Raw genomic sequence first — 14599 nt, 5'->3', positions numbered from 1 at the left:
GGCAGGTGGGGCTGAGAGAGCTCTTAGAGAGCTGTGAATGGCCCAAGGTCACCCATTTGGCTTCATGTGGAAAAGTGGGGACTCGAACCTGGTTCTCCAGATTAGAGACTGTCACTCTTGACCACTGCACCACGCTGCTCTCCACCACATTATCCTGGCAGGGAGAAACAGAGAGTACATGTTGTGGAAAGCGCCTTCAAGCTGCAGCCGAGTTAAGGTGACCCACTGAGGTTTTCAGAACAAGAAATGGACAGAGATGGTTTGCTGTTTCCTGCCTCTGTTCAGCAACCCTGGGCGTCTGCTGGTCTCCCATCAAAGTACTAACTGGGGCCAGCGCTGCTGAGATCTAGTAAAATCAGGCTAGTCTGGGCCATCTAGGCTAATCTGGGCCATCCCCTGTTCAGCTTTACCAAATATGCAAAACGAGAAGGATCACCTTTGCATTTTGACCCAGTGCTGCTGCCTTGACATGGTCCATCCTCCCCGCGACACACCCTGTGCCTGACAGGAGCCCATTCTGCAGAATGGTGAAAAGAACTCCTGGAAATTTTAGCCAGAGGGCATGTATGCAGCCTAGACTGGGATACTCCTTGCCCATACCCCGCCCTTTGCACGGCAGCATGAAGTAACAACCGAGATGGACAGGAGTCAGAAAAGAAATGCAGACAAGAGCACTTTTTTTTTCTTTTAAAACAATTTTTTTTTAAAGAAACTGCATACATCGGAGACAATTTAAACACCATGCAGTTTCAATATGTACAAAACCCTAAGACACAGGGCTCCAGTTTTAGTTTCCTCTAGGTATTTACATTTTTTTTTCTGGATTCCCCTCCCCCCCTCATACAGCCATAATTTTTTAAATTACAATACTGGAAGAGCACAGGCTTGACTGTCACCACATCCACTCCTATACAAAGACAAAACTATGTACATACACTTGACTTGGAGAGGAACCAGACAAATGCGTGGGGTCTGGAATAAATGACGAGGCGGAGTGTGTGTGTGTGTGTGTGTGTGAACAGGCCATACGGCCATTCCTTGTTTTCCTCTTTATACAATTATTAAGGTGGTGCTGGCTGAGCAGGTTGGAGGGGGGGGGGATTCGACCCTGTTTGCCATTTGCAAGGGCCACTTGGGTGCCCTTTTTATCACTATCCTTGCATGAATAGTGGGAGGGGGGGGAAATGTTTTGTTCACAGAATAAAGGCAATTGCAGGTCTGTGTGCGATAACCCCGTCTGCATTTGAATAGAGGCCTGCTGGAGCAAAATACAAGAGTTCCCCGCAGCTTGTGCTGGAAAGGGGGCCTCTTCTATGGGAAACTAATGAATTTCTCCCACGCAGGTCATGGTGAAATAAATGAGAACTGGGCCAAAGGAAAGTCTGATTTTGCTAATCTCCATACATTTCATGGGGGAAGGGAGTTGCATAGGAATCAATAGAGAAGTCCACTAACGATTTCCAGCCATGGGACCAAGATAGATTTAGCCATTCTCTAGAGCAGGGATTCCCAACACGAGAGCCCCTCAGGGGTTACACAGCCTTTCCCAGAAGTTGGGATGGCCACTGACATCACTAGACATCACCAGAGCCGACGTCCTGTTGCTCAAAGGCCGAGTTGATTTCTCCCCAATGGAAATGGTAAATGATCAGTTGACTGGTTGGCTCCCACATCTTCCATGCCCACTTTTCTGAAGGGGCGTGGCACCACTTTTGAGGTTCCTTGGAGCCTGAAAAATATTTCGAGGATTCCTCCATGTTCGGAAGGTTGAACAAGGCTGCTCCAGAAAAATTACGTAATTTCAACCCATTTTTATGTAAGGGACATATTGTTAGTTCATTCTGGTAGTGGGTAACGTGTTTTGCTCAGATTGGCTTGCATGTGTGTAGAAGAGACTTCACTGACCAGCTTCTCTGAACATGCAACCCATCAATGAACCAGCTGGGTACAGAAAATAAGACCCAGTGCATTATGTTTTCTTCCCTTGGTGGTGAGCACCAAGGGTGAGATAATGCACAGAATCACTCCCAAATCCGCATCTTAAAGTAGGGGGAAATGCATGCCCACATATAAATGCAGACACCAATGCATGGGGATATTGCTCGATTGAGCCCTGTGTTATGACCATAGACAAAATAATACGGTGACTATATCCCCAGAGAGCATGCACTGCAAAAATCTAATGTGAGGAACAAAGCCAAAAGCTAATTATTTGGCCATCCCAACTGGAAAGCAATATTGTCAGAAATATGAGGGAGAGGGAATATTTGTGTAAACTAATGGCATCACCAGCCCAGCCAGCAGAACAGCTATAGCACCTTCCCTAAAGTCCTTCCTATGAAATACTTCCAATTCTCCTGTGGCTGAGACTAGCGCTTACCCACCTTTTCACTGTCCTTACTTGCATGTTCTTGGTGCTTCCCTTTGGGTGTGTGTCTAGTCCACACATGTGTATCTCCCTCTAGTGGTCAATTCAGCATTACAGTATTACAACAAAATTCTGGCCTCCCAGTCCCAAACATCAACCAAATTTCACCAAATTGACATCGATATATCCTCCACTGGAAAATTAGAGGTGGTCTGAACCAACTGTATGTAGAATGTTTTAAACTGTTGTTAATTTATTAGTGTTTTGATATATGTTGATACCCATCCTAAGCCTTTGGGGAAGGTTAGAAATAAAATTTTAATATTAGTATTTGTACGCATTTATGCCTGGCATAAAAACCTGCAGTTTAAATCAGCATGGAAATAGCTGGTGGCTGGGGAGGGAACTCGCAAACCCATGGTGAAATTGTTCCCTTCTTCCTCTTCTATTAGCAGAGCTCAGCTCATGGGAGAGGCTGGAGGCAGCAATTTCACCCCCTTTCTCCCTGCTCACAGTTGCCTGACCCATCCGGGTGCAAAGAATCTGGGAATAAATTTTCCTGGGTGATGGAGAAAAGGGGAAGATGGGAAGATTGTCTACTGTCAGTGCCTTCTACTGACAGATCGCAGTATCTAACCCATTAAAAGTAGCCCTGCTTCTGTCAGCCCATTTGATGAACTGATCAATAGTGGAAGGGTAATCCATTTATTTTTCACAGGTATTTTCCTGGTATGGTTCTTTTAGCAGAAATAGAACATGCTGTCTGCTTCCTAGGATCTCATACATATCTGCTGTTCTGTTTCTTCTCTCATGCTCAGGATTAACACAAATGTCACTACCCAGGATAATTTTATTCTTGTTCTTCTGGGGGAGGGTTTTATGCAAACTAAAAGAAAAGATATCCTGGTTTCAAGAGTCTTACAATCTCTGAGTGGAACTAGGGACAATTTTCATGGGTGAGGAGAGGATTCGGAAGGGCAGATGTTGTGCTGTAAGAGAGAGACCATGTCTTTTCTATAAAGTTTCCAAAGTAAGTGAACTTTCTTTAATATTCGTTTTTACGACATCCTTTTTACAACAGGGATTAAATCTGAGAATTGATAGTTACCTTCTCAGTAACACTTTGTTTGGGATGGGCACAGGCCAAGGCTTGGTTGCTGAAGGAGAAAAAGGTTTCAGTCTAGAGGGAATCACGAGTTTAATTCAGATTAAGTAACTATTTGAATGCTGGCGAGCTTAGCCAGGGGGCTTTAATGGTCTAGGCTGATAATGCATTAAAGGATGCAAGGGACCTGCCCCCAAGTTAAAAGAAAAGAGTCAATACTTTAAAACATCCTTCCCCATCTTTTTGCTTTTTGCTGAATAATTTGGTTCCCAGTACCACACACCTTGCTGAACTCACAACAGTACATTTTGTTCTTTATACCAGTAACAGATAGAATAAATCTTTGTTGATCTTAAAGGTGCTACTGGACCCATTTGAAAGTAACAGACATTATTCTCTGTAACAGAAACTCCTGCTCTTTAAGAAATCCCATGCATACAGAGGAAAACAGCCCTACACAGATCTTCAGCTCACTTCTCTGCTTTGCAGTGCGTACAATCATTTGCATCTATGCCAAATTAACACAACATATTGAGCTCATTTTTCAGATGTTGGATAATGCACTTTCAATGTGCTTCAGAAGCAGATTTTCCTGTGGAAGAGGTTACTCAGCACAGCTGCTTTGCTGTCTAATCTATACACAGATGCGTGTAAGAACATGCTCGTAGTGATGAATTTCCTGCATTCTGCAGGGGGTTGGACTAGATGACCCTGGAGGTACCTTCCAACTCTATGATTCTAAGAAGTGTTACCTAGGATGGAAGGCAGCCAAATTGATTCTGTTTGCAAAGCTTAGCTTGTCACCTGACATCCCTGTATCTCTAATTATTCCAAGGTTTGTCGTCCCCCACCCCGCTCCCAGCAAAAAAGTCAACTGAATTAAAGAGATGTACAGTGAAGAATTCTCCTTGTGTTTCCCTCATAAAACAAAAGGGTGACAGCCAACCCGCCAAAGGTCCTCCAGAGATGGTTTTCACAAAGTGTCAAAGTAGGTAGGTCATCAGAGTAGGTCTTTGCCCTTCTCATCTTTCTAAGGTGCTCTCAAACAGAAAGAAGTGTTTGGTAGAAAGGTGCTGACCCAAAAGATGGCAGATCCGGTTGAAGATTGTGTCCAGATGCTTGTGCCCATTTTCATATCCGGGGTCAACACCAAATGCCTCAGGTTTCTTTGGAGTCAGAAGACAGTTGCTTGGAGGAAAGGGGGGACTGAAGAAAGACTGTTTGTATGAAAGGCCGGTCTTAATGGCAAATCCACACAGCAGAGTTGTAAATATAGATGCCAACTCTTGGCCTAATTCTTGCTATGGTTGGTTTCAGTTACTGAAGGTTGTGCCCACAGATCTTGTGATTGCTTCCCCGCCCCTTTTTTTTTCCTTCTTGATTTTCTTAATTTTATTTTAAAAAGGCAGTTCAGAAGATTTACATTGTACGTAACAGAGAAGAGAACAATACCAGCACTTATGGCTCTTTTCAGTTACGTTTTAACGCTGGCGTAGTACTCGCACAGAAGTAAACTATGGTCTGTGAAACCTAAGGGGAAACAAAGAAAGAGATTAAATGTTAAATAATCTGCTGGTTTTTCACATAGAAGAAGAAGACGACTATCGGAGGTGTGGCAGAATAAGACCAACAAAAGCCACAGCCCTCATTGTGCTTTCTTAGTAACCATCTAAATAATACTTGTGGGCTTCACAAAACCCAATGAGGTTACAGTTCTGGTACAAATATTTCAAATAATTGGCCTGCGGTTTGGATTCTGGGGTACAAGAATATGAACCTATCCCCCATTCACGGGAAAAGGTTCTTGTGCTGCTCATACGAATCTGCCAGATGGTCCAGGCATGCGTCAGCTGATATAGGCCACTTCATATGATGCAACGCTGCAGAGGGGAAACATGACTTTTCCTCACAACTGGGATCTACATTTTCCCTCACAGGAAGATGCAGGACCAATGGTTTTTTGGGGGGTCTCCTTTATGACTTGTGAGTGAAAGGGAGTGCGTGTGTGCTGGTGAGATCCACACAGTGGTCTGGAATTATTCTGGAGAAGATGGACCTGATTCAACAGCCCTTGCATTTGAAATATTCAATAAGAAGCTAATCACCAAATAACAATGAGAGGCAAGAAAACTGAGGATAATAATAATAATAATAATGAGGAGTAGTAGTTGGTTTTTATACCCCACTTTTCATTACTAGATGGAGTCTCAAAGCAGCTCACAATCACCTTCCCTTCCTTTCCCCACAACAGACACCCTGTGAGGTAGGTGGGGCTGAAGGAGCTCTGATAGATCTGCTCTGTGAGAACAGCTTCTAACAGGACTGTGACTAGCCCAAGCTAGTCACCCAGCTGGCTGCATGTGAAGGAGGAGTGGGGAATCAAACCTGGCTCGCAAGCCGCTGCTCTTCACCACTATACCAAGCTTAAGTCATAAGCTATTGTCACAACAATTTGTATCTGGCGGGGCATTGGAGGAGTAGGGTTTCCATGCCCCGTTCTTGGCAAGAATGAAGCTCACACAGTGACATCCAAAGTCACCTTGATCTACCCAGGTGACCCAAATGCTAAGAATTCCAATTATAACAATCCATGACAGTCATTTCTGAGCACATCCTCACAATTTGCGTGAAAGCTGTATGGCAACATGGCAAAAGGTGTTTTGTGTCTCTGACAGGCGGAAGAGCCCTTGTTTAACTTTCTGAGGAATCATTTTTTCAGCCGCACCAGAAAAGCAACACAGGTGACTCTTGCTGTGCAGGCGACTCATTACCATAGTAACACAAAGAGCTCACTCTCTTCTTCAGGACTGATTTGAAAGGACTGCTCCCCCCCCTACAAAAAAAAAAAAGTTGGGTCTTTTTTTTAATGCAGGTCTCCATGAAGAGACAAAAGCTGATCAGCCAGCCACCTTGATGTCTCAAGTGCGCTAAAAATTGGGTTGAAAAGTGAAATACAGTCAAAAGTGGCTCATTCTAGGCCACCAGCTATGAACAGGGGGTGGGGGGTCAAGGAGGATCAGCCACAGTCAAGAGGGTCAGCTGCAGGAATCAGAAGGGCATACAGAGCTAAAGCTTGGGGTTAAACCAACCCCTTGAAAACATCGCAGGGATGGCAGCCTCCAGGTGGGACCTGGGGATCCCTGGAATTATACCTTATCTCCACACTACAGAGATCTGTTCCTCTGGAGAAACTGGATGCCTTGGAAGGTGGACAGTATAGCATTGTACCCACTGAGTTCCCTGACCTTCTCAGGCTCTGTTCCCAAATCTCTAAAAGTTTCCCAAGCTGAAGCTGCCACCCCTATTCCTCTACCCTGTGCCAGTGGCCAATGGGGCACCAAACCATGGTCACCCCTGTGATGTTTACCGTCCTTTTATCTTTTAAGATTATTAAATTACAGGTGAGCTTGTGAAAAAAACAGTCCTTACAGGTAGGAAATGAAAGAGTGGGATGCTGGCCTGTGTCTTAACTGAAGCCCAGCAGGCTCAAAAACATGGTTGAAAATCTCACAACTGCACTCATAGTCGGTGTCAAGTGTTGGCCCGTATAAGCTTATAGCCAGAATTAAACTTTGTGGGTCTTAAAGGTGCCGCTGGACTCAAAACTCTGAATGTGGGTTGACATTGTAGCCTGGAAACAAACAGAGCTACAAGTGATGCTTACATCGTCTAGGCTTATATTTGCAACCATTATTTACTGGGGGTCTTGAAAGGAAAAAAAACACAACCTCCAATCTTACCTTGTTAGATGCCTACTTAATTCATGAACTTCCATTTCAGTGCTTTTAAATTCATTGAGCTCTTTGCGAATTGCAGCCTGCAAATGACAAAAAAGTGTAAACTTGCATTAGCTTTTGAAAACGTTAAAGTTCAAAATAATAGCTTTCATAAACAATCTGTGAAAGGAAAGACGTGGTGCCCGTATGAGAGAAAAAGGGTCTTAGGACAGTTTCTGCCCCACTGCTGTCTACACAAGGAACTTGCCAGAAACAGAGATGGATAAGCATGCCTGAATCCCATGTATGTTTACATAGCAGTGAGCTTTGGTGTTCACTAGGGTTTTTTCTCTTACCTGTATCTGGCCAATACTAGAAATATCAGTTTCCCTTGTATTCAAATACTCAGATCTTAAATAAGTAGAGAAGAAGAAGAGCTGTTTCTTTGTACCCTGCTTTTTATTACCCAAAGGAGTCCCATAGTGGCTTCCAATTGCCTTCCCTTCCTCTCCCCATAACAGACACCCTGTGGGGTAGGTGGGGCTGAGAGCGCTCTAAGAAAACTGTGATTAGCCCAAGGTCACCCAGCAGGCCTCAAGTGACTCAAAAGTGGCTAACGATCACCTACACTTCCTCTCCCCACAACACCCAATGAGGTAGGTGGGGCTGAGAGAATTGTGAGAGTACTGTGATTGAAGAAGAAGAGTTGGTTCTTATATGCTGCTTTTCTCTACCCGAAGGAGTCTCAAAGTAGCTTATAATCGCCTTCTTTTTCCTCTCCCCACAACAGACACCCTGTGAGGTGGGTGAGGCTGAGAGAGCCCTGATATTACTGAAGAGGAGTTGGTTCTCATATGCTCCAGAAGGAGCCTCAAAGTGGCTTACAGCCCTGATATTACTGCTCAGTCAGAACAGCTTTATCAGTAATGTGGCGAGCCCAAGGTCACCCAGCTGGTTGCATGTGGGGGAATGCAGAATCAAACCTGGCTCACCAGATTAGAAAAGCCAAAGACAAAATTAAAAAGGCCAAAATAATTAGTCTCTCATCCACTCTTATTATACCTAATAAGTGGATGAGAGGCTCATTATTTTGGCCTTTTGATTTCATTTTTGGCTTATCTATAACATTGGGAAATCAATAGCACAGCTCCTTTGCACTGAATTTGCCAGATTAGAAGTCTGTACTCCTAACCACTACAAGGTCCAAGGTCACCCATCAGGCCTCATGTGTCTCAGAGTGGCTTACGATCACTTTCCTCCTCCCCCGACAACAGACACCTTTCAGGCTGAGAGAGCTTTGAGAGAACTGTGACTGGACCAAGGTCACCCAGCTGGCTGCATATGGAGAAGTGGGGAATCAAACCTCCATATTAGAAGCTACCACCCTTAACCACCAAGAGGACAGAAGGCATGAGTCTGTAAGGCATGAGACTTGGAAGATGGCTGCTTTGAATTCAGTGAGGAAATATGTCTTGTTATGGGTCCCTTGTAAATGACCCCAGAAAAACAAACAGATGGAAGACTTGATTTTTTAAAACTGTACTTGGAAAAAGTGCCAGAGTTCAGCTCTAGAAGATCACGTGGGAAAGTGCTGAAACAAATGCCCTGCAGCTTTTGTTAATTAATTCAACAGGCCTTATGAGGAAAGAAAATCACAGAGCCTGACAGAACTGTTGCTTCCACATCTCCAAATGTTTTCAAAATCTGAGATCTCAGTGAAACCCAAACATGATCACCTTGTGTCTTTCAACCCTTCCCCTTGGGATAGTCAGCAAATCAAACCGCACTTTTCCTCTAGGCTCCTTGACAATGCCAGTGAGAGGTTGCAGGACATTTCATCTGTTAGAAACGTCTCTTTTGAGTTTTTGTGAAGCTTTGAAAGATGTTTGGAAAAAGTTGGAAAGAAATATAAGTTTTGTGTGATGTTTCTGGACAAGCTACCATCCTCGCCAGTGACAAAGGAAGCATCTGTTCCACTTAATATTTCTGGTAAGGCCTTGGATTTTCTGGTAAGGCCACTCAGTGCTTAACACCCACCCTCTTCCTCCAACCGGCTTGCTTGTCTGTCCAGCAGCCAGCCAATCGCCTTCCGTCCCTCACCCCTGACCACCCCCTCCTCTTTCCACTTCCCTCTGAGGCTTGGAGGCTGCAGATCCCTGCCATGTGAGAGCTACCCCTGCTGGTGAGTTCCCTGCCAGGGAGCCTCCAGCCTGTAGCCTTTCCAGGTCCATGGGGAAGAGAGAGGCTATCCACAGAGTTCTTCCACCCCACCACACCAACCTAGCACCTGTTGTATTCCTGAATGCAATGGACTTTGCCCCAAGTCTATAATGAAACTAGGGGGCAGCCGTCTTGGCATGGGATAGTCCTCTGTTGGATAAACAACACCGAGCCAATTGGTATTTGGGAAGCAGTTTTGGAAGCAGATGGTCAAAGAGAATGGTACAAGCCCTTCTAAACAATATTACTAAGGCCTGGTTTACACATACCAGAGCATGAGGGGCTAGAACTTTTTAAAAAATCCATAGAAATTGAAAAGTGGCAATAGCAGAAAAGCATTAACTTACATTCTATATTCACTACATTCTATATTCTCAGACACTCAACTTTAACCACATACGTGTTCATGAAAAAGGAAAGAGGGGTACCCTATGACCACCCCAAAAAGGTTACCCTGGGGGTCATGGTACCTCAAGAAAGCCATGTGGGATAGGAACTGTAGTAGGGAGGGGGATGAAATACAGGAAGGATTCCAGAATGTGACCCACCACAATCTCTTCCTTACCACCATCTGAAATACAGTCCATTCGACTGTCTCGGTATTCTATTACATTCTATTACAGGTCCATAAGTTGGAAAGTCCAAAGTTAAAATCTTGCATTGGGTCACGAGCAGTTTTCCCAGTATGGCAGACTCACACACACTTCCCCTCTGTGAGATAAATTTTCCCCTCCAAGATGAAATGTTCCCTCACAGAATGAGCTGTCCTTGTAGCGCGATTTCTTTGTTATAAAATGAAGTTCACCGATAGGTCCTCCCTTCCAAATGCCGACCAAGGCCAAACCTGCTTATTCATTCTGCACACATTGGATAATGCATTTTCAGTGGACTTTAGAAGTAGATTTTCTTGTTCCACACAAGAAAATACAGCTGCAAAAACACACTGAAAGTGCAGATGAAGTTAGGGCATTGTAATATAGTGCGCCTGGACTTCCTTGGTGGTCGTCCTTCCAAATACTAACCAGAGCTTCCAATATTTTATGGGGTCAGGGACAGGACAGATTACACAGCATAAAGCTATTAATCCCTCCCTTGTACTGTCTTTCAACTCAAGTTTTGTTATATTTACTTTGGATCTGGCAACCGACAAGACGGCTGAAATGTTTTATAGCTAGGCGGCTTGCAGCCAGCTGACTCCGCAGCCTCAGAGATGGTGAAAGAGGTTATGCACACTGTTGATTCTCCTGCAAGGTTGCAAAATTTATTCCTTTGTGCCGTCCCTTATCTGACATTCAACATGCAGCTTCAAGCAGCAGAAAATAGAGAAAACATACTAAAAAAATGTCTAAACTTGCCAGGCTTCCAGCTATATCAAAGCTGGAGGGCTGGGCAATTGACTCATAACTCATGTTTCTTGTGCTTCTTCGCCATTCCTTTGCCTATGTTTACAGGGTTTTGTTTGTTCTCCCTTTGATGCTTGTCTTAGTTTAGAGGAGTGTTTGTCCCTGCCTGTAATGCCACTTCCCCATTCCTAGCAGTGTGTCTTTACTAGCTATTCAGCTCTGTTAAATCCCTGGGTTCAAAGGAAGCCAGGACCACTGGATGTCCCATCAGCTCTTTATTGTGACCTCAGCATGATGTTACGAGAAGCAAAACTGCTGAGAACCCCCTAAAAAACCCCAGCTTATGTACACAAACATTGGATCTTCCCACCAGTGCATGCTATTGGTCAGTTTCAGTTTAAAGTGACTGGATCCTGCAAGACAGGATCTAGCAATGCATTGGTCAGTTTCATTGCCTGCTTGGATCCTGCCTTGGCCCTCAAGCTCTGTCCACAGCAGACCCACAAATACAACAAGCTCTTTTGTTTCTTTGTTTGGAGAGGAATTAATTCAGCAGTGGATCCTGTCTCCAGTGCCTATTTGTCCCGTCCCCCCTCGCTCCCAATGGAAAACTTCCCAGTTTATGAGGCCCCTCTCCTCTACACTTCTGGATGGCAACATGGTGGGGCTTCAGCAACACAATGGGTCCTAGAGTCCTTTGGTCTTTCCCTGCATTCTGCTCTTTCCTTTCTGGCTGTTTCTTTGCCACATGCCCACCTTCTCTGACTGGCCATGGAAGATGGGGCTATACAGGGCTATTCATGGAGGTGTGAGACCATGGGCCAAGAGGTCTAGCCGGGCAAAGAAGCCCTCCCGAAAGAGCACACGAGGAATAGGCTTCCTCTTAAGGTGCGCCAAAGGGCTCATCTAGCGCTACTGCCAGGGTACCAGTGCAAGCCCCCAGCAATGCCCAGGGGCCGCATGACTTAGTCAGGGTTTCAGTTTAGGTCTGCAGCTGCAGGACTCATGGAGGCCGGTCAGAATGCTGTCTGTTTGCTATTTGTTTTGATTCTGTTTGGTGTGCAGAGAAACCTCTGAAAATGTGGGAACAGAGCCTGAGGAGGACAAGGATCTCAGTGGGGCACAATACCATAGAATCTACCTTCTAAAGCAGGCACAGCCAATCTGTGGCTCTCCAGATGGACTGCAATTACTATGAGTCCCTGCCAGCATAGTGCTATTGGTAATTATAGCCTATAGACATCTGGAAAGCCACAGTTTGGTCAGCCCTATTCTAAAGCATCAGTTTTCTCCAGGGGAACTGATCTCTGTTGTCTGGAGATGAGTTCTAATTCTGGGGGAACCCCAGGCCCCACCTGGAGGCTGGCATCCTGACATGAATCCTTTTTTCTTTGATCTCTGTTTTTAACGCTTAACAAACTTTGAAACAAACTTTAAAGACAATGGTTGTTCAAGGCCACGAATCAATCAGTTTATCCATCTATCCATCTATCCTTAATCATCGCCTGATGATTCCCTAGCGATGTCAATGGAATTCTTCATTCCTTCAGTCCCCTGTTCCAGATGTCTTCAGTTTATGCTAAGAACCTCTTCCCCAATCCACTGGGCAGAAAGTCATTCTTTCTTACATTTATCAGGACCAACACTCTTACCTGCCCTGAACACAGGCAAAGACGAAATTGCATTCAATGTCTCGTTTTATGAATACTGTCCATTTGACTTTTCCTCGGGAAGTGATAAACCTACACTTACAAATAGGAACAGACATGCCCCTGACCGCAGTAGGGCAATGAAGTAACAAAGGTGAACCTTCCAGCATTCTCTTGAATAAGCTCTAATATTGCTTTTTTGCGATGGCAGGCAGGACAGTCAAGAGGTTTATCCAGCCAAAGTTCAGCATTGGTTTCAATGGAAGAATGCCATGTCTTTGTGGTAGACCATCTGCTTTGCATGCAGAAGATCCCAGGCATTTCCAGTTAAAAGGTGATGTGAAAGGCCTCCTATGCTCTGAGACCCTGGAGAGCTACTACCCTTGATAGATGAAGTCTGACTCAAGCAGTTTCATGTAGAAATGCCATTCTCCTGGTGGGGCCTGGGGACCCCCCCCAGAATTACAGCTCATTTTCAGACTACAGAGCAGTTCCCCTGGAGAAAATGGAGGATGTGGAGGATGGACTCTATGGCATTGTACCCCCCTGTCCTCCCCAGCCTCCATCCCCAAATCTCCAAGAGTTTCACATTCTGAAACTGGCAACCCTATCCCCCCATCCCCCACCAGTGGCCCGGGGGGGGGGGGGAGAGGGACAACACCTGGCAAGCCAAGTTTCAAGAGAGTTCAGCATGTACTATATCTTTCCACTGAAATCAAGGAGCCTTGGAAATCTCCATTGTACTACACTCAGCTCAGACTGGAGACAGACAAGGGTGAGAAGCAGCACTTCCCACGGTGTAACACACAGTTGTGCCCTCTAATTCCTCTCATGTCAAACAGGTCTTGAAGACCCTGCAGAAGAACAGATGCCAAAGCAGGAGGGTCATAAGCATCATGGCTTCTATCATAAGCAGCCTTCAGTTCTCAAGGGGAAACAAGTCAGTTATGGCCAGACTTTCAGAGAAGAGAGGCATGAAGCAGTGACAAGCCCTCTTGGCTATCCCAAGATATTTGATACATAACATAACAGTTCAAGAGTCATTTAGAATGAAAGAAGAAGATGGACACAAAAGACATTGTCTGACCCATTGCCTTAATGGAAAAAAATATGCAGGACTGATCTTTTAAAGTCAGTAGTAAAGTCTGAATACTTAAAAATGCGTTCTGTATCTTGGTATGATAAGCAGAATAGCTTGCAAAGTGTGAGCCTGTGGTGGAATTGCTCAGCAGAAATAGCAAACAGTGTTGTCAGCAAGGTATTTTCCAGAGAGTTATAGGCCTAATTTCCTTCCTGCCAAGCTCAGTGACCTACAAAATATCTCATTGATTTTTAGTGGAATTAATGCAAATTTACGCAAGGGCAAGCAAATGTTTATGACAGCAAAATAAAGGAACTCAACAGAAAAAGAAGTAAAGGAAGTACAAGACTGGCCATGTAGCTATGCACTCTAAGCTTGTACACAGCCTACTGTCTAGTTCTTGGGTCGCTGGTCTCAGGGGCAGCTGGGAAGATCAAGTGTCTGTGGAAAAAGCCAAGCTGAATGGCCCCAGAAGTATTAGGCACCAATAGTGGGCACTGGTTCACCTGTTGCCTCCTTTTGCATGTAGGCAGCACTGCAGGAGGCACCTGGTAAGCTGACTCTGATTGTTATTACTGCCGAAAACTTCAAGCCGATCGGTCCCTGCAGCCCTGACAATGTTACTAAAACTTAGCTTCGGTCTGAAATATTGGAAAACCTGCTATGGAAGTGAAGTATAACATTACTCCCTGACATTTTATTTGGCTCCGCCTCCCATGGCAGCCATTTTGTGATTGTGCCCATCGCCCTGTGTCAAAGTTACAGAGGTGCCCTCAGGCTGATGGGTGGTGACCCCTGTGCTAGGCTGACAAGCAGGCCTGAGCTATCTTCCTAGACTCTTCAAGCTTACCTTATCCGCAGCTGTGAGCCGCGTCCACGGTTTGTCTGCCCGCCTGTCGTAGTCCTGAGCATCTGCCACCTCCACGTAATCGCTGAAGCGGATGAGGATCTTCCTCTCACGCAGCTCTTCCACTGTTGGCCTTTGGCTCAGCTGCAGCATAAAGGTTGGAAAATGTACCAAAACATCACCCTTCCCGAAAGCTCTTTGCCAATTTCTCACATTGTGGAAAACATTTAAAGAAGAAATGCAACATAATTCACTAGTTACATTTAGGTA

At 45.0% G+C, this 14599-nt stretch overlaps 1 protein-coding gene across 13 annotated transcripts in view; it reads right to left on the bottom strand.

The window, feature by feature from the left end:
• Positions 1–3103: 3103 nt before the first annotated feature.
• Positions 3104–14599, bottom strand: part of PHACTR1 (phosphatase and actin regulator 1) — a 312123-nt gene continuing 300627 nt past the window's right edge. For all 13 annotated transcript variants that reach the window (XM_077353220.1, XM_077353219.1, XM_077353222.1 and 10 more), the window contains 3 exons: positions 14333–14473; positions 7214–7290; positions 3104–5003 (listed from right to left, as the gene is read on the bottom strand). In XM_077353220.1, coding sequence (XP_077209335.1) covers positions 4988–5003; positions 7214–7290; positions 14333–14473 — 234 coding nt within the window. In that variant the 3' untranslated portion in view covers positions 3104–4987. The remainder of the gene's footprint in view (positions 5004–7213; positions 7291–14332; positions 14474–14599) is intronic.

This window comes from Paroedura picta, chromosome 9 (assembly GCF_049243985.1).
Source record: "Paroedura picta isolate Pp20150507F chromosome 9, Ppicta_v3.0, whole genome shotgun sequence".
In the NCBI taxonomy this organism is placed as follows: Eukaryota; Metazoa; Chordata; class Lepidosauria; order Squamata; family Gekkonidae; genus Paroedura; species Paroedura picta.
The sequence above is the reverse complement of the archived record's forward strand: the minus strand, read 5'-3'. Positions and strand labels throughout refer to the sequence as shown.